Source organism: Phaenicophaeus curvirostris, chromosome Z, assembly GCF_032191515.1.
Source record: "Phaenicophaeus curvirostris isolate KB17595 chromosome Z, BPBGC_Pcur_1.0, whole genome shotgun sequence".
NCBI classification, from domain to species: Eukaryota; Metazoa; Chordata; class Aves; order Cuculiformes; family Cuculidae; genus Phaenicophaeus; species Phaenicophaeus curvirostris.
The window spans coordinates 290,685-312,118 of record NC_091431.1 but is presented as its reverse complement, the minus strand read 5'-3'; the positions used below and the strand labels follow the sequence as shown (position 1 = coordinate 312,118).

The 21,434-nt window shown below is 40.1% G+C and overlaps 1 protein-coding gene across 2 annotated transcripts in view; it reads right to left on the bottom strand.

The window, feature by feature from the left end:
- The window catches only part of PRR16 (proline rich 16), a 157,305-nt gene extending 139,286 nt beyond the window's left edge, over window positions 1–18,019 (bottom strand). For both annotated transcript variants that reach the window (XM_069880404.1, XM_069880405.1), the window contains exon 1: window positions 17,823–18,019. In XM_069880404.1, the coding sequence (XP_069736505.1) occupies window positions 17,823–17,984 (162 nt within the window). In that variant the 5' untranslated portion in view covers window positions 17,985–18,019. The remainder of the gene's footprint in view (window positions 1–17,822) is intronic.
- Between the last annotated feature and the right edge of the window lie 3,415 nt (window positions 18,020–21,434).

The window sequence follows — 21,434 nt, the reverse complement described above, 5'->3', positions numbered from 1 at the left end:
GTAAAAAATTCATATCTTCATTTTCTGCATCCACTACGTAAGAAGTACACTACAATAAAGTTAAATGTGCAATGGAAACAAAACAGAGTACATTATATAGTTCACCTATGGGAAGTACTTCCTTTTTGCATTATGCTGAGTTTTCTGTGGATTTCAATTTTCAACATCTACCCTAGGTCCTTAATGGCTTTGCTTAATTAAAATTCCAGTGAAAAAAATGCAACTAGTCTGTTTTCACAGTACATGAAGAGCAAGCAAATTCCACTTGCTTTTGTTTTCTTTTTTTTTAAATAAAACCACCTTTCTTCTAAAAGTGACCAGGATCATCCACAACTAGGGAATAAAAGATTGTCTTTGAGTGTCCTAAAATCTTTAAAGGTGATTATTGATCCAGCTAACATGGTAAAAAAGTGTACATTTCTTCCTCAGTATGACTGATTTTTTAATGAAAACAATTTAGATTATCTTTGAGCCAGGAGATATAACAGGACTGAACTTTAAACCGGGAAACATATAAATTTAGACTGCAGTTGAGAAAATAATACATCAGCAGTATAAAATGTTGATTTTAAAGCACTATACAATTCAGATAATTTAAAATTAATGTTTTGAGTTATTTTAATCAATGATAAGTAAAAATATTCCCGTAGATTGATAAAGACACCACAGATCCTGAAATATCTGTTAAATAGCTATCCCCTTACGCCTGATGCTTTTGCAATGAGTGAGCACTACACTGGCACTAAAGGATCCTTCTGCAACAAGTTCTGCAAAAGAGATTCTGAGAACACAAAATAATGAAAATATAAGGCTGAAACTGTTTTCCCAAAATACAAAACAGCTTTTTGGTAGTATTTTCTTCTGCAATGCACAGAGATTTCAATAGTACTTCAGATGAAAACAGTTAACAGGTAGATACACTATTACACTTATTCATAATTCAATTAGTTAATTACAGCTGGCTGTCACAAACCACCTCTGAACTTACCATTTTTAGTGGCTTCATTTCAATCAAGGATATGGTTTTAGATGTTGGTTTATATATATACGTGTGTGTATATATATATTCAGTTTATATATACATATATATGATTCAGTTTTACTACACCACTTACATTAAGGCAAAATTTACATCCCTTTGGTGTCCTTTCTACCAAAGCCTAAAGCTTAAAAATTAGGCTAAAAATTAGAGTCAGTGGGTCAAATAGCCCTGCTGTTTTTGAGCCCCTCTACCGTCCAGGCTTGCACTGCACAGTACTTCCAACCTAACTCCCACCTGACTGAATGGAAAAGGTAAAGCTGGCCTAAGATTACACGAATTTCATTTGATAAAAGAGTCCTGGGATACTGTTTTCGAAGGTACTGAGGCAAAAGAGACTTTACAAAAAAAAAAAAAAAAAGATGTGGGGGTGGGGAGAGATCATCCAGTAGCTAATTCACTGAACAAGTTTCAAAAAAACACTAATTCTACCTCTGCCTCTGCCACACAGCTTGGTAATACTGTAGGAAACCACTGCCATTAATACTGTGCCTAAATTGCAGATGTGTATTCCTTATTTTCTGACCTGAAATACTCATATCTGATTTGCCAAAGATAAATCTGTTGCAGCTGGCGTCAGTGGAGCTAAAAGTCTTTAATACACTGAAAGACAAGGTTTCTACTGTTCCACATTTGGCACCCTCCAGTCTTGTACCGATGAACTGGAGACAATACCTCCCCAGATCATAAATATGATTATCAAAATAAATCTATTAAACACATACAAGAATTCCCAGGACCATAACAACATCTGGGACAGAAAGGCCCAACAGGAAATGAATTTTCCATTCAAAAAACTCCAATCATTATGCTACGTATAAGGCATGGGCTACCACTCCAAATAATTATAATGGGAGAGTATCACACAGCTAATTAGACAGCAAGCATGAACCACCATAAACACTCTAAGTAAGGCAGAGTGTCACATAAAACAGTCATAGGAACACAGCCGAAAACTGCATCAAAGCCAATAAACAAATAATTTTAAGAATACACACCTTAAGTCTATGTTGCCTCACATAGCTTAAAAGCAAAGCAAAACAGAGGAAAAGATCAACTCCACCACTTTGCACCATAATGACAGTTGAGTCTTGTAGGTCACTGTAAGAACACAAAGAAAATAAAGTAATTGACAACTATGATATGAAGGATCTGAGAGAGCTATGAACCCTCTACTTGGGTGTTTCACGCATTCAGACATGGAGGTGGGGAGAGAGACCAAGATACCAGGAATCTCTTCTCTCAGCACTCCAAAGAAAAAGATGCTCAGTACAGAGTCTTCTCAAAACTCTCACATTTTTCATCTTCTTTCCAGAGGCATCAAACCTGCACATCTCTAGTCATAGTCTTATCATCATATCAGTTTTTCATTTAAAGTAATTTTCCTATCCTCCTCTGCCAATTTTCCCTTATGCAAAGGTAAACTCTACATTCAGTTTATATGCACTGCAGCATCCTCACCCCAGTTTACTCTCAATCTGCTGTGTCAATCTTCTCCTTTCATTTCGGGTATGCATATCTCTAGAAAGTTAGCTCAGCATAGCTGATGGTTTAATCGGGGACAGAGGGGAAAACCCCTCCTCTAAGCTGTAGTCTTGTTCTACCAGCTCAGAGGGTGCATTTTCATCCTTTGGTCATATCATATAGGCTTCCATGATAAAAAAAAAGCACCCTATATTCTAGCAAGGGCTAGACTCCTCTGCTGGAATAGAGCGAGGAAGCGAGGAAAAAAGATTTTCAGCATCAAGAAGGAACCAATGAAGTTTTACCATGCTTATTGCTCTTAAGTAGATCAACAACTCAATCTAAAATAAAGGTTATTTTTTTAAAAAAAAATAATAAAGGCAGAACTCAGCACTAAAAATTTGTGTCTGAACTGTTTACCCATAACAAAAAAAGTTCAAACCACTGAAGACAGTATTTTATAATTGGAAGCATCTGGCAATCTAGTGATGTGTTATACTTTCTGTAATAGTATGCTTGTCTCCAAAGAAAAACAAAGAAAAATTTAATGAACAAAACCAAGTAAGTAAGAGCACACAGAAATACACAGTCCACCACAACAGTGCAGTAAAGACATATATTTTCTCAAAGAGGTAATTAATAACCTGAATTAGACTTTGCAACTAAAAGATTCTTCAGGTTCTCTGAGGAAAAGGAAGGAACATGCTCACCAGTATATTTTAAAAACAGGTGGCCCACAAATTTTTATTTTTATTAGCTTTTACGAGTGCTGGCTGAACCACTTAGCTTTTGTTCCCACATTGAATATGAGTTACGGCTATCTAGCAGCAAGATGGACAATGGAATTTAAACTCCAGGCATCAGAGACAAAAATGGAAGTCCAAGAAGCTGAATGCACTAAGGTGAGCAGCACAGGGTGAGCTCAGTTGTGCTGTGCTGCTCTGCAAATGCTGACACTTATCTCCAGGGCCAGCAGCAAGACTTTTCAATCTTGACGGTCAAATGAGATAGCAGGCGATGGAGAAGAAGTATCATATTACATTTATATTTAAATGGAAGTATGGCAGCTACAGGATGATAAACAAAATGAAACCCAGCTTTGGAAATGTCTATGAGAAAGAAATAAAGATAGTAAATTAAATTGGCTAAACTATGATAATCAAGCTACACAAAAACGGCCTTACCAGCTGAGATCAAACCTCTGTTTAGCCTATCATCTTGTTTTCAACAGTGACCAAAAACAGATGCTCAAGAGCACAATCTGTAGTCTCCTTAAGCCTTCTCCTAGGCAATGACTACCTGGGGCCCTGGGCTTTCCTGAGACATGTGCATCGTTCTATAGATTTAGTTGGCTTCTAGGCTTTTCTACGCATTTAGAGAGCTCCATCTGTCCACTGTCATCTTCAACACATGAAAACTCATATTCTCCATAACATACAGTGGCAAGAAGTTCCACAACCCTAAATACATACAGTTTGAAAAGCCACCTCCAAGTGGACTGCTGATTAGTTTATGGTTAACTGGTTTTCTAGATATACAAAAAGCAGTAGATTTGCATCAAGAGGAAACAGCAATGAAACTCCTTCACCAGACTCTGGCTGATGTCATATAATATTTGTACTGATTACCCTGCTACAAATATTGTAAATGCTCTGAGGAACTCTGAAGATCTAGCAAAAGTAGGAGAAGAACCAAATCTCACAGACGCTTTAAAGTGGAATAAAATTCTCATTGTACAATATGCAAGATCATGACTACATAGCTTTATGGTACAGTCTAGAAGCTCACCAGTTCATAGAACTGTGTGGAAAATACCCTCTGCTGTAAGGTGGGCAAGGCATGGCTGTCAGTGGCCAATCGGAAACGCAAATGGAAATGCAGTTTCAGAATGTAGCAAAAGAGAGAGTCCCGGTGATGGTAAGCAACACTGTGTAAAGCTTTGGTTAGACTTCATCGACAGTATTGTACGCATTTCTGTAGAAAAGCCCTGTGTTTCACCCAATAGAGAGACAGTCTATCAAATTAATAAAAGGTGTAAGACTTTACTAATGTGCCAACGTACAAGTACATGTAGAGGAAGAAATATTCAAGAGCTACCTGAGCTAAGTGGCAACACTACCAAGAAAAAATATGTGTGTTAAAACACAAAAGTTATTAAAAAAAATTCCAAATTCTTACATCCATTTTTTATAAAATAATATTCCAATAGAAACAGGACAAAAAGAACAGCAGGATAAATGTATATTTTTTAAATGGAGCTTGATAAACTCATAAACAAAAATGTGATCTGACTCCAATAGAAGGGTCCTGGATTTAGACACATGATTTGCACTTAAATACAATTCTTAAATAAAACATCAACCACCACACAGAAAAGTCATGACATTTCAGATAATATCATAAACTGACTTTATGGGTGGAATGCCTTTTTACTCCAATTGCATCTTCCTTTTCTAACCAGCAAAACTGCCAAGCAAAGGATTTTTTTTTCCCACTACCTGCCTTCCTTCACCTTCAGCAACCCTCCTTTTTCTTCTTTTTCTTTCTTCCTGCATTTTCTCCAAGTTCTTCATTCTGTGTCACCAGATCCAGCACCTGTGACACCCTGAGGTTTTACCAAGATTTAAAAAAAAATCACAAATAATTCTGCTTCCTACATTTATAATTATGATTTCCTTCATGCCTGCAGTGAAAATTACCAGTCTTGTTACACAAGGCAAGGATGAGCGGCACAGGCCCAAGAGCAGCCTGCAAATCAAGATGATAACACCGTGTCAACATTTATCCAGAATGTTGTCTGTGGAGAACAACACCACGGAACCTTTCTAAAAAGGGAACTGTTAAAAATTCTTACTGAATTTATGCCACACATTTGTCTTCTCATTTAGGAACATAAACTAGTCATTTTCAAGATTTCTTTCCAGATAACATACGCATTGTAATGACACAGAGGACCACACTTCTATATCATCCTGCAAATACTTCTGCTTAACCTGTGGGTCTCTAAAGAGCTTCATTATTCCTCAGATCTGGTCCAGAAAACATTGAAGTATTTGTGCTCCTTTGATGCTCTTAAAGAATATCATTCCTTCAGAGAAGTATGTGCTTCCTACAAAGAAAAGGAGGATGCCTTGTGCATTACCTGCATCCACTTCCACTAGAGCACATACATGCATGAACAGAGAAAATTACATAAAGCACATGTCTGTTTCAAATGAGACAAGTTGTGCAAGTAGTCTAGCCACAAGAACACACTGCTGTACATATGTTAATCTATTATGAATATACTTTGAATCTCAAATAAATGCCATACAAAAATCAGAAGTAGAAAGAAATAAAAGATAAGTGTACTGGTAAGGGAAAAAGACTTTGTGATTAACCTTCTCTTAATCTGTACTACTACTAGAATTCTAACAAAAAATTTTATTGTCACTGTTTATTTGTTTGCCTGTTGGGTTTTTTGCCTAGATTAAACACATGCTATGCAGAAAATCATTGTATGATGCTTGCTAGTTCATAGGGAGCACATGAAGACTCCAGGAACATCTACCTCATTGGAAGAAAATGTTAAAGCAACATACACTTGCTGTCATCTTGTTCCTTAGCCATAAAGGCTCCTAAAGTCTAACAACACGAAGTTCTTCAATGCAAGGCTATAGTTACTGTACAAAAAGCAAGGAAACAATTTATTTGTTCAAAATAAACATTTAATTATCATAAAATCCACTTGATCAAGATTTAATTACAGTATATTAGCATTTATGTAACAGACAATGTTATTTCATTATGTGCAAGAAACCATGCACAGAAGGAAGACATGTCATTCACAGTGATAACAATGATGCTTCATTCTTGATTAATAAATTAAGCTGAAAAATAACAGATGAAGATGGGAGAAGTACTCTGCCTGTACAAAACAAGCAGTTATTAAAACAAGAACTTGATTTTTATAAAATTAAGGCTCAATACTGTTCCAAATCCCCTTGAGCTCTGCCACTGTTTCAAAAGATAGCTATAAAAGAAACAGAAGTCATTTGAAAAGCTGTCACATAACACAAGGACATTAATGCTACATCATGAGATGTCACTGTCAGAAGTGGTGAAAACTAAACAGGAGTATGCTTCACATTTAGCAAATGGTCCACAAGATCTACAGAACCACAGCTTTGTTCTTTTCATAACAGATTATATTAAATACACCTGACTCCATAATACAAGGCATGAAGTCAAGGTTGTTTACACTTTTCCCAAATAAAGATTTCATCCACAGGGTTATTTACTAACTTTTTATTCTAGTATTTTATTTTATGGTCTTGATTGACTAATACCTGTTAAACATTCAGTCTCGGAAATAATTCCTATTCTAAGCTAGATGTAAATTTGCAGCAGACTACCAAACCACAGAGGAAATAACTGAATGGGTATATTTAATATTCTTTTAAAAGTATTATAAAAGTGGCCCCTATTTCTAAGGTAACGTACACTGAATAAACTTTGACTTTGACAGAACTAATTTTTTTCTAATTCCTAAGAAGCATGAAGTGCAGATTCATGATGTTAGCCAAGTGTTCATCTCCTAGAAATAGCATACAGCAGTCATTCATAAGATCCAGCCAATTTTCCTACTAAGATGTAATACTTACAACCTTGCAACAAACACTCAGAAAATTTCACCAGTGAACAGATTTTAAAATCCTTCAAAGACTTTTAAGATTTGAGAAGGCATTTTTATAGATTTTTTAAAAGACATTTCCATTAGTTACCTAACACTAGATGTAAAATTCCTATGTATGCCTAGCTTTAAACAATCTTCAACAATTCTTTCGTATGCAACAAACTTAAGACTTAGATAAAAGAACTAGAATCTTCTCATTGCAATCCATACACATTACTGCCTATGCAAGCACTGGGGTTCTAATTTCTCTTGAAATGAAGAATCACATGACTCAGAGACAAACTTGACACACACAGACACACCAGATCTCCAGGATAACTGGCACTGCTTGAGGACAAGAGATCATTTAACACAAGATGGCATAGATCTATCGAAGACAAATTAAGTTTCATCAGTGTACATCACCGCAGAAATAGGTGGGGAAAAGTCACTTAAGCCACTGTTCTAATCCTAGCATAGTGTCGTCAGTTTCACTACGTCCTTCAAACCTTCCTCAATTATAAAACTGAGGATTTTCAATGCACTGGGTTTTTTCTGTCTTGTTCTTGCTGTTTTAATTTGAAGAAAGAACCTGATATCTGTACTAAGTAAAAGTTTCTTACTCCTCTGCAGTAGATATTTTCTTCTAGTTCAGCATCCTCAGCACCTGAAGTACTATGACATTTTGTTGTGCAAACCATCCATCCATCCCTACTTTAAAGATTACTATGTGTCGCAATTTATTGGCTTTGGGGCTGGGGTGTTTTTATGCAGCTATATTGGCTCATAAGTATTTGTAGTACACTATACTTTTCATGACACTCATCAAGTTAATTTATAGTCTCAGCTCAGTCAAATACCTTGATGGTTACATTGTTTCACATCAGCAAAGGCTCTGCTTGCTAAGATTTAAGAAAGCAAATGAAAGCAATTAACTAAAGTGTTTGCACATGATTTAAAGCTCTTACAATTCAACCATTTAAATTCTACGATTTTCTTTAATAAGACAGAATCTAATAACCACCATCTGAAAAACAAGCACATTCAAATCAATTGTCAACAGGTAACAACAAAAACTAACAATCACAACCTCCTCATTCTCTTGCCTCAACAGAGAACTCCCAGTTAGGTCAAAAACGAGTTTTCTGTAAGTCTCACAAGTTCACTGTGCCATCTGTACTTTGATTTCAAGAAACAAGTTATTACTTCAGCAGAGGTATTTTTGTCTGTACCAGTTTCTTAGCCTAAATAACTCACACAAGCTTTGCCTGTAATGAAAACCCAGATAACTTTGCAATCCAAACAACACATCCTTCAGCTGCTGTAGATTGGAAATTGAGCTAGAACCTACCAATGCTTCCTGATCCTACCCAGGGGAATCTCCTATTAGCATGCAAAAGATGCATGAGGAGAGCAACTGTGTTAGTAAGATGAATGCCAGTGTCATCTGAAATTCTTATGACCAATCTTAAAACTTAGATGTTGACTTTCCCGAGTCAACACTCAAGAATGGAAAAACAGGCACTTCTCATGCTTAACAACCCAGGCATTAGCAGTGCAGTAGATAAAGTTGCAGAAGCACTAGAAACTGTCACAAGGGAGAAGAGGAACAGGGCTAAGGTAAATAAATAACTAAATAACTAAATAACTAACTAAATAACTAAATAAATAAAAAGCCTCATAGAAATGGAGGAACTAATATGATGCAACAGAAGATGAGAAAGCAAAGTAAAAACTGACATCTGCAGAGGCTGGAGTAGAGGGGCAAATTTAATGTGAATGCTTTACAAAGTTAACTTCAGTAATTACATTGTGTTTGCCCAGATAACCTCATTTGGAGGTGAGGAAAATGATATATCATAGTTTCATGGGGAGATGTTATGGAGGAGTGGCATTCCTGTAAAAGCAGACGGAGCTGCAGACCTCCCATCATCACTGCCTAATGTCACATACACGATCCAGTCCCTGCACTCATGAACACCAGCTCTGAACCTGTGGTGAACCCTCTGAACCCTTTATATATATAAGTATCCTTTATATTCATAAAGAGAGCTATACTGCAAAGCTGTTATTTATTCTTCTGTCTGAAAGTAAGCAAAATCCAGATTTAGATCACAGGCAGTGGGAAGTCCATAATCATTTATTACTGTAACTTTAATGAAAAAGTGGAGAATAAATTTTTCAGCTAATTTAAAATTTTCAATGACTGCATGGAAAACCCAGATCTACTTTTTGGTTCTCCAACGTAAGTCCTGGAGCCCTGTGCAGATGGTCTCACTTTAAACAGTTTAAAATGAAAATTTAAAATGAAGAAATATTTATTGAGGGAAGATAATGTTTATAACACAGCACTCAACCTGATTTAATTCCACATCTGGAATATTGTGCACATTTCTGTGCTCTCCAGTATAAGACAGATAAGAACATACCGGAGATAGTCCACCAGAAGGCTGGGAAGATAACTAAGAGGTTGAAGCATCTGTTATATGAGGAGCAGCTGAGAAAGTGGAATTGTTTAGTCTAGAGAAGTGAATGTTCAGGGGAATCTTATTCCAATGTGTACAGATACTTGACTGGAAGGAGGCAACACTGAACTCTTCTCCCTGTAGACTAGAGGCACAGACTGAAATACAGGGAATTCTACTTAAACACAAGATAAACCTTTTTTACTGTAACTGTGATACGACGTTAATTAGGCAGTTTAAAAAGGCAGTGGAGCCACCGTCCTTGAAGATACACAAGAATAAGATCTTAAGCAACCTTCCCCAGCTGCATGTTGAATGTGTTTCCAGGAGTTCCTTTCAACTTCAACAAGTCTGTGATTCTATATTTAAAAATAAAAATATGTGTTCCAATTATTTGTTCAATAACTACTGAACTTTCAGTAAATAGCATGTGCCCTTATTAGAATTCAGTAACACTGAAAAAGTTGGGGGGGGTGCCCAACACTTGTTTTTTGTTACGTCACAGTAAAGCAAAAACATACTGACCTTGATCTTTCACAATTTCACATTAATTTTTCACATAAAGGGCATAGTTACATGCGTATAAACCAATAAATTACAATGCAGAAGAAAGCTCAAACTGTTTATTTGTTAATGTTCGCAGTTTGCTTGTTTGCATTTGAAATTTGCATCATAAAGGCCACGTAATCAGCCTGTTATAACCCAGTGCAATTTCTACTAAGTATAAAATCTTACTAAATATCAAAATTTTCAATATTTTAAGCACTTATCCCAACTTCTGCAGTTGCATGGAAAACCCAGATCTACTTTTTGGTTCTCCAACGTAAGTCCTGGAGCCCTGTGCAGATGGTCTCACTTTAAACAGACAATAAACTGTCTCACTATTTTCAGAAGTATGAAATTATCTTATTTTCTTACTTGCAATACAAATTATTACAGTGCAGGTAAGGTTGTCTGCTTCTATCTTGAAGCTGTTCCCTGAAAGAACTGTAAACAGACCACAAGAAAGAGACCACAATACTGTCATGGGTAGAAAACTAAAGCAATTACTGTGGATTTATCAAAAAAGATTTAAGGAGGAAAAAAACCCAACAAACTGAAAGGTGTTTTAAAATAGCAGGATTTTTCAGATTACTGTGAAATAATCTACAATGAAATCTGGAAATAATTCAACATCAGTGTTCTCAGTCTTCGTAACGCAATGTGGCACATGCTGCATGAAACAACAGATGAGTTTGCTAATCGTTAAGGACACAGGAACACACCATAATTTTTGCAAAAGCAACAACCAACAGTACTACTCTTCAACCACCAAGCTCTGCTTTCCCCACCCCAGTCATTCAACACACACACACACAACCTGAAACAAGAAAGCTGTAATGAGAGATCTGCTAGAGGATGCTCTCATCCTTTCCACAGTGAAATCAGGCTCTGCTTTTCTTCTTCCCCTGAGTAAATAAAAAGGGGCGTTTTGAAGCACTGCATGTAGCTACTGCCAGAATGACCAGAGTCAATAATGTACAGAGCTGGACATGAACTGTGAGAGAAGAAAGCATGTATAGGCTGTAGTTTTCATCTTACATCCATGGTTAACATATTAAAGATTCAATAAAACAGATAATACGCACCCTATATTGAAATTTGATTAAATACTACCTCAAGACCTTTATCTTAAAAGAATAAGGTACATTAGCTGGATCTACTAGAGAGAAAAAAAAAGCAAACCCACAACAAACAACCAAAAACCCCAACCAAAACAGAAAACTAAAACAAAAGGCCCAAATCACAGAACAAAACAAAGTTCTATCTATGTTTAAGTAACTACGTACTGTTAACCTGCATGGCTGTCCTCAGCCACAGGTTATGTGTTAAAGACAGCAATCCATATGCAAAATAGACCCTCACAGGAATTATCTCTGCTTAATCAAAAAAGGGGGGACACCTGAGCAGAATATACATGAGACCATTGACCATTCAGTTCAGAGAAGCCTATGAGCCACCAATATTTTGCAGATCTAAAAGAAAGGAGAACTACAGGAGGATAGCAATGCTTTTCATAAAGGCATTGTGAAGTAGACCCCATGGGAAAGTACCCCTTACATTCAGGGATGACATTTGCACCTCCCCAAGAGGAGTGTTATTAATTACTTATGCACAATTTGATTCTGAGCAGTAACTTGGCTGGTAGCTTTTGACTGGAAGTGGGAAGGCTGTTCCAGAACTTTGTCCAGTGTGAGTAATGAGGAAAAAAAAAAAGCATTGTTTCATTTCCAGAGGAAATTGGCAAAAATATGCAAGATTTCAACGACAGTGCACAACCTAGTCATTGTTTTTGTACAACACATTCATAGATACACAGAAAGGGATTGCTCTGAGCACAGAAGATTTAATAAAAAAGAAGCTGCCCAAAACTAACCTCTGTTACTTCTAAACTTACTTCCATTCCTAATGAAGCCAATGGAAAAAACTGACTGCAAGAGACTGATGTTCATGGCTCACTACTTCTGTTTTCTGTACCCTGGTCAGAAGCACACAGGCTGTGTGAAGCACCAGCTTTAGAAGGCAGATACATATTTTCACTGTGGCACTGTTTTTATTTGAAAACTGAATTTATATATGCTCTATTTAGCTCATGGTTGCACAATACACATTACTATCAGGAGCTTAGTATTGCATAAAAGGAATGAAGTAGCTGACATGAGTGTTTATAAAAACAAAATAGCTAGCATAAATTGACAGTGTGCTTCCCTCTGTCAAGCCTCTTGATATTAACAAGGAATGCTCTATATGTACACCGGTTATTCCTTTCATTGCGTTACACAATACAAGCTTTCTGTTGTGTATAACTATATAAATGTTTTACAGGCCACAAGAGGAAAAAAAAAAAAAAAAGGAAAGGTAAATTATGATTCAGGTACCTGCAAAAACTATTTATGACCCCGCCTGGACCCCTGGGCAGATCACAATAAAGTTGCTGTGCAGTGCTTCTCTTACATAATGAATCATACTCTGCACTTAAGCATCCAGGAACAGTTCATGATTGCATTTACCACAAAGAACTGCAATAAGGATCTGAAAAAAACACCTGCTACTGGAGAGATTAGCAATTTTTGGCATGGGCAATGCCATCAGTCACACATCTTCATCCTGGTGCCTGAACTGGACCACTTCAGCTATAGCAATAAAAATCATGGGAACGCTTCAGTCCCTTTCACATCTGACTGACCAGATCTGCATATACATATAGTGCCTCCACTGAAGCAAGACTACAGGAGTACAGTTCAGAAGGCCAGCATCCAAAATTCACATGTCAGAAGAGCACTGGCATTTATTTCACGGCTAAGGGTAGGAACAACTATAATCAAAATCCTCTTCCTTTAACAGCCACTGCCTAGCAAAAGGAGTAGCAGGTGCTTGACATCTGGAGAAAGCCCAGAAAAGGAGTAGAGGAATAGACCAGTAGGAGAAGAAGGAAGTGATTAAAATGTTTTGCTACTGTTCTACCTACTCTTAGGTTTCTATATAGTATATTCTATACCTATGCTGTCTCCCTCTGGCCATCATGAAGCAGTATGAATCCAAAACATTTTTTCAGTTGGAGTTCGTATTGCTGCCCGCGCATCAGAGATACTAATATATGATTGATTATTTCTGCTCTAATCCTCTTGGTGGATACAAACTGCAGCCTCCTAAAACCTGACGTGCCTTCCTGCCATCTGAATCATTAGCTGAACACAAAAACAAAAACGTAATGGAAAACACCAGAGTTGAAATTCTATATGCTCCTGCAGGCCTGACCCAGGAATGAAGACCATGGAATCATAAAATCATAGAATCACCAGGCTGGAAAAGACCCATCGGATCATCGAGTCCAACCATTCCCATCATGACCATCCTCCACTTACAGGAATGATGACTGGCCAGGTTATGGTACCAGGTCGCTTACTCCATAACAAACGTCGTGGTGTTTGGGAGGTGGGGCAGTTAGCACCTTCTAGTTCCACCATCACTTAGAAAACATCATTTGTTAAGTCATGCCCAAATTTTGTAGATCACATCTCACAGAACATAAACACATCAGTTAGATGAGGGAGTATTATTCACTTGTTCTGTCAGCAAGACATTTTTAGAGGTTTAAAGCAAAAGATGTAGACTTGGAAAGACTGGAAAATTACTCATGCATGTGCAATGCCTACGAAGGCTTCTGTTTCTCCTGCATCTCCATTTTGGATTATTCTTAGCACTGGCAATAGTTACACAGCTGCTTCCTTTCGATAAAAGGTTGAAGCGCATTTAGCCAATTAAAAGCTATGCAAATGTTTCACACATAACTTCCAGGAATTTATTCCACATGATGAATTTTTATTATTACGAAAAGTATTTATCAAATTATTTAGTTAAGTATTTCCTCATTGTAAACAAGTGCAAGGCTACAGTAACGTGTGACACTATCATAAAATGAGAAAGCAGAGAAGCCTTAAAATTTACTATATAGTATTAAGATGATATAAATCCCTGTCTTCTGCTCTCCATAGGTGCATATGCACACCTCCTACAATCCCTTCTTCAGTCATCAGAGAATTAGGCCCGCATCATGCATTTTACATTCAAATTAGTTTCTTTAGCACACGTCTTCGGGTTCATCACCTCATTATTTAGGCACCAGACAGATAAGTATCATCTGCAAAGCAAAACTTGATAATAACCAGCTTTCTAGACAGACTCCAATGGAGAGGGTATTTTATCCATTCCTCTGGAAGAGAACCAAAGTTGAAGGCTTTACTAACTTAATTTTGAAACAGGACTAAAGGAATGGTTGTTGCTACTCAATGCTCTGGTACCCTTCGATTTTTCTTTGGAATATTCATCAAATAACAGCTATTGAATCCATTTTAAAATGCATTCATTTCTTCCAGATCAAGAACACATCCCATTGTTGGTACATACCCACCCTGTGTTTCTTTTTAGCAAGGAGACAAAAGGGGACAAGTTTCTGCTTAGCTAACTGCACCCTGGAGAGGACTAACCACACAGGAGCTCAAACTCTGAACTTGGCACCACTCCACCCTAACATGACTCCCAGATATCCCTGCTATCCACCCACAGTCTTCTGCGGTTACCTGACCCTAAGCAAACCAGACCAAAAAAATAAGGGAGGGGGAGGAAGAGAGGAGAGACAGATGTTCCACTTCTGAGATACAGTAACTTCTAACGTGTACTTGTTTCAATCCACATGATTTAGTCATGTGGGGGTTTTTTCCCAGATAATTTTGCAAGTTTTGAGGTTTATGCATCTGGTTTTAACAAGCCATCCTGCTCCCACTCTTCCCACTCCTTTTTTTCATTTCTAAAAAATGTTAAATCATCATTAGAAAAAGTTTTGGAATAAAGGGCAGATGCAAAGTACATTAATGTAAGTAAGCTACAACAAGCTAAATGTAGCAAGATATTCAAGTCTTGTATAGCCATACTCCTTACAGAATTTTTCAGTTTGACAGTACTTTGAATATAAAATCTCACAAAAGGCTAAAAGATAGTAGGACATCCAGTCTATCCCAGTATCTAAAGTGCTACATTAACTATAATCTAATAAATAATTAAATTATTTCTAATTAAGGGTAACAAATAGGTACACATAAATAGCAGAAAAATAGTGTTCTACAAATGCTATATTTTCAATAACTGCCCAAAAAAAAAAGCTCCCATGTCATGTTACTACAGCAGATATGAAGAATTTTTTAACACAACAGCAATAAAAAGAATGAAAGGCTGAAAAGCTCTTTTCAGACTATTATATTCGTAATTGTGGAAAAAAAAAAAAAGAATGAAATAACAGTAAAGGTTGCAGTACAAGTGTCAGGTTACAGCAAACATCCCGGGGGCAAAAAGGCTAGCAAAAGCATTTCCAGAAGAAAATAACTTGTACTTACAATTGAGAGTGTAAACTTAGTGTTCTAGTTCACCACTTTGCCTGGTCCTATAGTAAGGAACCACAAATGAAGCACAGGTTTACTTCTGTGTGTCACACAACAAAACTGACTTTAGACCAATTTCTCACATGCTTTATTGAAAGATTTGTCAACGCTTTTGAACGCCTACAAACAACCTATGAAAGAGTCTGATTATTATCTTGTAATATCATCAATTAACTGACTTCCACGTAAAAAGATACACACTGCAGTTGTGTCAAGAAATCATGCATAGATATAGCTCACACTGCAAAAGGCAGACAGTCAGAGATACTCGGATGGAAAACTTCTGTGGACTTCTAAAAATAAATGTGCATTTAACACATAAGAGTATTGCTAGCAAGCAGGTAATTGCATATGCAGACCGTGTTTGTGAGAGCATCACAGGTATCACCATTGTAAGAAATATTTAGATAAAAGTATTGCTCAAACACTCCCGTGGTTACAAACAAGATTCAACCATCCTTTTTACAAAAATATTTTTATTTTCTCAAAATAGATGCTTCTGGCAATCCTTCCACCCTTCAACAGGTATGTGGTGCCTAACACAGTTACAGCACCATTTCTCTGCAACTTCCCTTCTATAAAACATTCCACTCTGGGAAAAGGAGTTCCACACAAGCCATTTCCCCATCAAGCAGAGGTAATCCAGTTCTTTTTCACAGATGCAGCCAACCAGAACAGACAAGTTTGCTTAGATAAAACACGCCACGGTAAATGATGACACACGACCTCCACCTACAGTGATCTTGTTTGCTCACTGGAGGAGAGCGAGGACTGATTGTGTGCAGAAAATGATTTACATTCATGGGACAGATTACAGCACATCCACTCCAGGTCCCGAAAATGAGCTTCTGCAGCAACAGAGCAGACAGCAGCACGCCAAGGGAGAGAAACTACAGATATATTTTCAAAGAAAAAAAAAGGAGAAATCTGGAACTGTGGGTGAGAAAGAAGTCTAACAGCTGTGATTAGTGAGCCGTGTGTGTTTATACATCTTTCGACATTATAAAAAAGCACTGGGTGAATTTCAGACTGCCTCAGATGGCAAGTCTGTTGAAAGAAACTTGTTGACAATATTGTTAAAATTGAAAACTAATATTTGATAGCAAAAAAAAAAAAAAAAGCAAAACACCACAGCCTGTTATACATGCGAAACACAGGATTATAAAGTACCGCACAGAGATTCTGGACTTGAATTTCAGGGCATAATCCAACCATCTGTCGCGTAGCAAAATCAAGATAACGTGGGAATCTCCAAAAGGGCAGCCGAATCGCCTTCCTCCAGCCACAGAATTTCCCTGTTTCTGAACACCGGCTAATCGCGCTCTGCCTGCAGATTAACCCAGGGGAGACACTCGCCACCGGCAAAGGGAGGACTGCAAAGGCAATAGGGGGATGCACAGCAAGCTGAGCTCCCGGAGAAGCTGCCTGCAGAGGGAGAAGCAGCCGGGCAGGGGACCCTGTCGGCAGGACGGAGGGTCCGGGACCCCCAGCCCCTCCCCGGCCGGGAGACGCGACCCCAGCCGCTGCCTTGGGGCGAACAGGGGGCTGCTTCGTGCAGGAGAAAAGTTAAACCCGCCGGAGCAGGAGTGGAGCCGTTCCTTCAGCACCAAGTCCCGTCCCGCAAACTCCCCCGAACGCTTTCCTCGCTCCCGCACGTAGGGGCATCCCGGGGAAAAAACAAACAAACAAACAAACAGAACAATAAATGAAAAAAATAAAATAAAGGAAAATAAAATGAAATTAAGTAAAATAAAATGAAATTAAGTAAAGTAAAATAAAATGAAATGAAATGAAATGAAATGAAATAAAGTAAAATAAAATAAAATGAAATGAAATAAAGTAAAATAAAATAAAATAAAATAAAATAAAATAAAATAAAATAAAATAAAATAAAATAAAATAAAATAAAATAAAATAAAATAAAATAAAATAAAGCCTCCGAGGGGTGATCGGAGGCGGGGAGGCGCCTCCAGCCGGGGGCAGCGCTCCCGGGACACGGGGCTCCAGCCGCCCCGTCCCGTCCCCGGTCGCCGGCACCGGCCGCCCCGTTCCCAGCTCGGACACCAGTTGCTCGACCCGCGGAGAAGCGAAAAGATCCCGGGGTTGGGAGTGGGGGGGTGGGGGGGTACGGCGGAGCCCCCCGGGGCAGCGGAGCCGTCGACCCCAGGGATGCTCGGGGGCGTCGCGGGGTGCCCCCCCCCCCCCCGCATCCTTCCGCTTCTCACCTCCTTAAGTTCCTTGGCGACGTCTTTCAGGTCCCCCAGGACTAATTCCAGGTCGTCCACGATGATCTTGATCTGCTCCTTCACCTTGGCTTTGGAGGCTGCCGGCGGCCCCTCGGGCGGCGAGGAGGAGGAGGACGCGGTCCCCTTGGAGCGGGCGGACATCCTGCGGGGCGCGGGGCGAGCGCGGCGGCCCCGTCCCTGCGGCTGCCGGAGACGCCGCCGCCGCCGCCGCCGCCTCCTCCTCCTCCCGCCGCCCGCGCCCCCCGCGCCGCGCTCCGCCGGGCGGCCGCGCTGTGCAGCTGCCATCGGGGCCCGCGATGCGCCGCGCGCCTGCGCCTCGGCCCGCCCGCTCGGGGCCCCGGACGGCGGGAAAGGGGCCGGGGGGGGGGGGAGGGAGGGAGACCCCGCATCGCCCCCCCCAACCCCGGTGTCCCCCCTCACCCCGCCAGGGGAGCGCCCCGGGAAGGCTGCGGGAGGATTCTAGCTGGCGGGCTCGTTCCAAGGCTCCCATTGAATCATAGAATCGCCAGGTTGGAAGAGACCCACCGGATCATCAAGTCCAACCATTCCTATCAAACACTAACCCATGTCCCTCAGCACCTCGTCCACCCGTGCCTTAAACCCCTCCAGGGAAGGTGAATCAACCACCTCCCTGGGCAGCCTCTGCCAGTGCCCAATGACCCTTTCTGTGAAGAATTTTTTCCTAATGTCCAGCCTGAACCTCCCCTGGTGGAGCTTGAGGCCATTCCCTCTTGTCCTGTCCCCTGTCACTTGGGAGAAGAGCCCAGCTCCCTCCTCTCCACAACCTCATCTCAGGGAGTTGGAGAGAGCAATGAGGTCTCCCCTCAGCCTCCTCTTCTCCAGGCTAAACACCCCCAGCTCTCTCAGCTGTTCCTCACAAGGCCTGTTCTCCAGCCCCCTCACCAGCTTCATTGCTCTTCTCTGGACTCGTTCCAGAGCCTCAACATCCTTCTTGTGGTGAGGGGCCCAGAACTGAACACAGTATTTGAGGAGCGGTCTCACCAGTGCCGAGTCCAGAGGGAGAAGAACCTCCCTGGACCTGCTGGCCACGCCGTGTCTGATCCAAGCCAAGATGCCATTGGCCTTCTTGGCCACCTGGGCCACTGCTGGCTCCTGTTCAGTCGCTGTCAACCAACACCCCCAGGTCCTTCTCCTCCAGGCAGCTTTTCATCGAAGGGAGCAACAACGCTGCCTGTTTCTCATGGAGGTATAATAAATAAATAAATAAATAAATAAATATGTCATTCCAGCCCTCCTGGGCTCCCCAGGTTGCACCAGCTGTTGCTCGCCCAAAAAGCCACCGTGAACGGAAACACTTCCCACCAAAGGAAACGCTTTCAGCTGGCTGGCTCTTTCCAAGGCTTCCATTGAAGGGAGTAACAATACTGCCTGTATCTGATGGGAAAAAAAGGTCATTCCTACCCTCCCGGTGCCACCAAAGGGAACACTTTTGGCTGACTGCCCCTTTCCAAATTTCCCATCAAAGGGAGCAACAATAGTGCCTGTTTCTGATGGGAAAAAAAAAAAGTCCATCCTACCCTTCCAGAGCCCTCTGGGTCACCCCAGGTTGCACCAGGTCTGTCAGCCAGAAAAGGTTATTTGCCGCAACAGGTGCCACCAAAGGGAACACTTTTAGCTGGCTGGCTCTTCCCAAATTTCCCATCAAAAGGAGCAACAATAGTGCCTGTTTCTGATGAGGGGAAAAAATGTCATGCCTACCCTCCTGGAGCCCTCCAGGGCTCCCCAGGTTCCACCAGCTCTGCTGGTGAGAAATTGTTACTTGCCAAAACAGCTGACAGGAAGAGGAAAACTTTCCATGCAAGGAAACATTTTGTCAGGTTGGCTCTTTCCAAAACTCCCATAGGAGGGAGTAACAATATCGCCTATTCCTGGTGGGAAAATTGTCATTCCTACCCTCCTGGAGCCCTCCGGTGCTCCCTGGGTTCCACCATCTCTCCTGGTGAGAAATGATTAACGGCCACAACAGGTGCCACCAAAGGGAACACTTTTAGCTGGCTGGCGCTTCCAAAATTTCTCGTCAAAGGGAGCAACAATAGTGCCTGTTTCTGATGGGGAAAATAAATAAAGTCATAATAAGAGGTGGGGTTTGGGGTTTGCTGCTGTAAGGCACTATAATAGGAAGGGCAATATTTTGTAAATGCCACCAAAATGGTAAAAGGCACTTCCATGTCTCTGCCTATCCCTGTAATACTTCCATGCAAAAAGTGCTTTGGTCAGCAGACCTTGTTCTAGTCTGAAAGTAAAGGTTGTGCATCTCATCAGGCAGAAATAAAAAAGCGCGTGAGACAAAAGAAGCTTTTAAAAATACGCTACCTGGCTCTTTTCTCTGAAGCAGAGTGCTTTTTTCCTAGTATTATCCAATAATAATCTCTGGGACAAAAAGAGGAGATTGCTAGGTACCACCCCTCTCTGGAGGTGTTTCATAGTACCACGAAAAGGTGGCACGTTCAGGTATAACAAACTGTTTTAGGTGACCATACCTACCACTGGCTATGAACAGTAAGTAGAGGGCATGCAGTCAAACCCCACTTTGAGATCACCCTGTGTGGTACAACTGACTGATGCTGTAAATGCTTCTGAAAGTTTTGGCAGCCTGAGATGTTTTAACCTAGCTAAATCAGGAGGGGGAAAGCAGAAACCTTGCCCAGAGCGGTGTCTTCTGCACACGGTAAAAATCCCAGTGAGGAACAGTTTCTCTGGGAAGAATGTGGAACTGGGATATGAATAGACAGGGGCTGACAGCACCTCTTACTGTCTTGGGTTACATGTAATTATCTTCCTACTTTTTACAACTATAAAACCTGCGGCGGCTGGCAGAAATAATTTGTTAGTGGGCATATATTGCATTTTTTCCCCAAAAATGTCTCACAGACCTTTTAAACAATTTCAAGGCCACATTTAAGAAGAGCCCTTGTCTTTCCTCAAGTTTCACAGTAGATTTTTTTAATCTCACCAAAGAAAAACCTCTTCCAACACTGACTTTTAAAAGTGTTCCTGCGGGTTATTTTTACTTAACTGTTTCTGTATGAGCAATAACATCATATGATTTTTGAAGCTAGCTAAGTAATACAGTCTTGAATTACCAAACTGCAGTCACTGCTAAATTAGGAAGAAAGCAGCCCACAAGTTGTTGAGTAAGTTTTAATTAATATGTTTGACTACTATTCCTCAAAGGCATTGTGCAAACAAGAAAAAAAAAAATAAGAAGAAAAAAAAAGAAAACATTTATGAAAAGCTATCAGTAAAATTATCCACACAGAAGCCAGCACATATCCAGTTCGTAACTGGAGAAAAAAAGTATTTTCTGTCAGAAATCAAGATTACTGTACAACAGTATACTATACATCCCTATATAAAACATGGCTGAAATAGATAAGAGATGGTTTCTACTACATTGCTGTAGAAATTATAGAATCATAGAATTCATTGGGTTGGAAGGGACCTTAAAGATCATCTAATTCCAACCCCCCTGCGATGGGCAGGGACAAATCCCACTGGATCAGGCTGCCCAAGGCCCCATCCAACCTGGCCTTGGACACCTCCAGGGATGGGGCAGCCACAGCTTCCCTG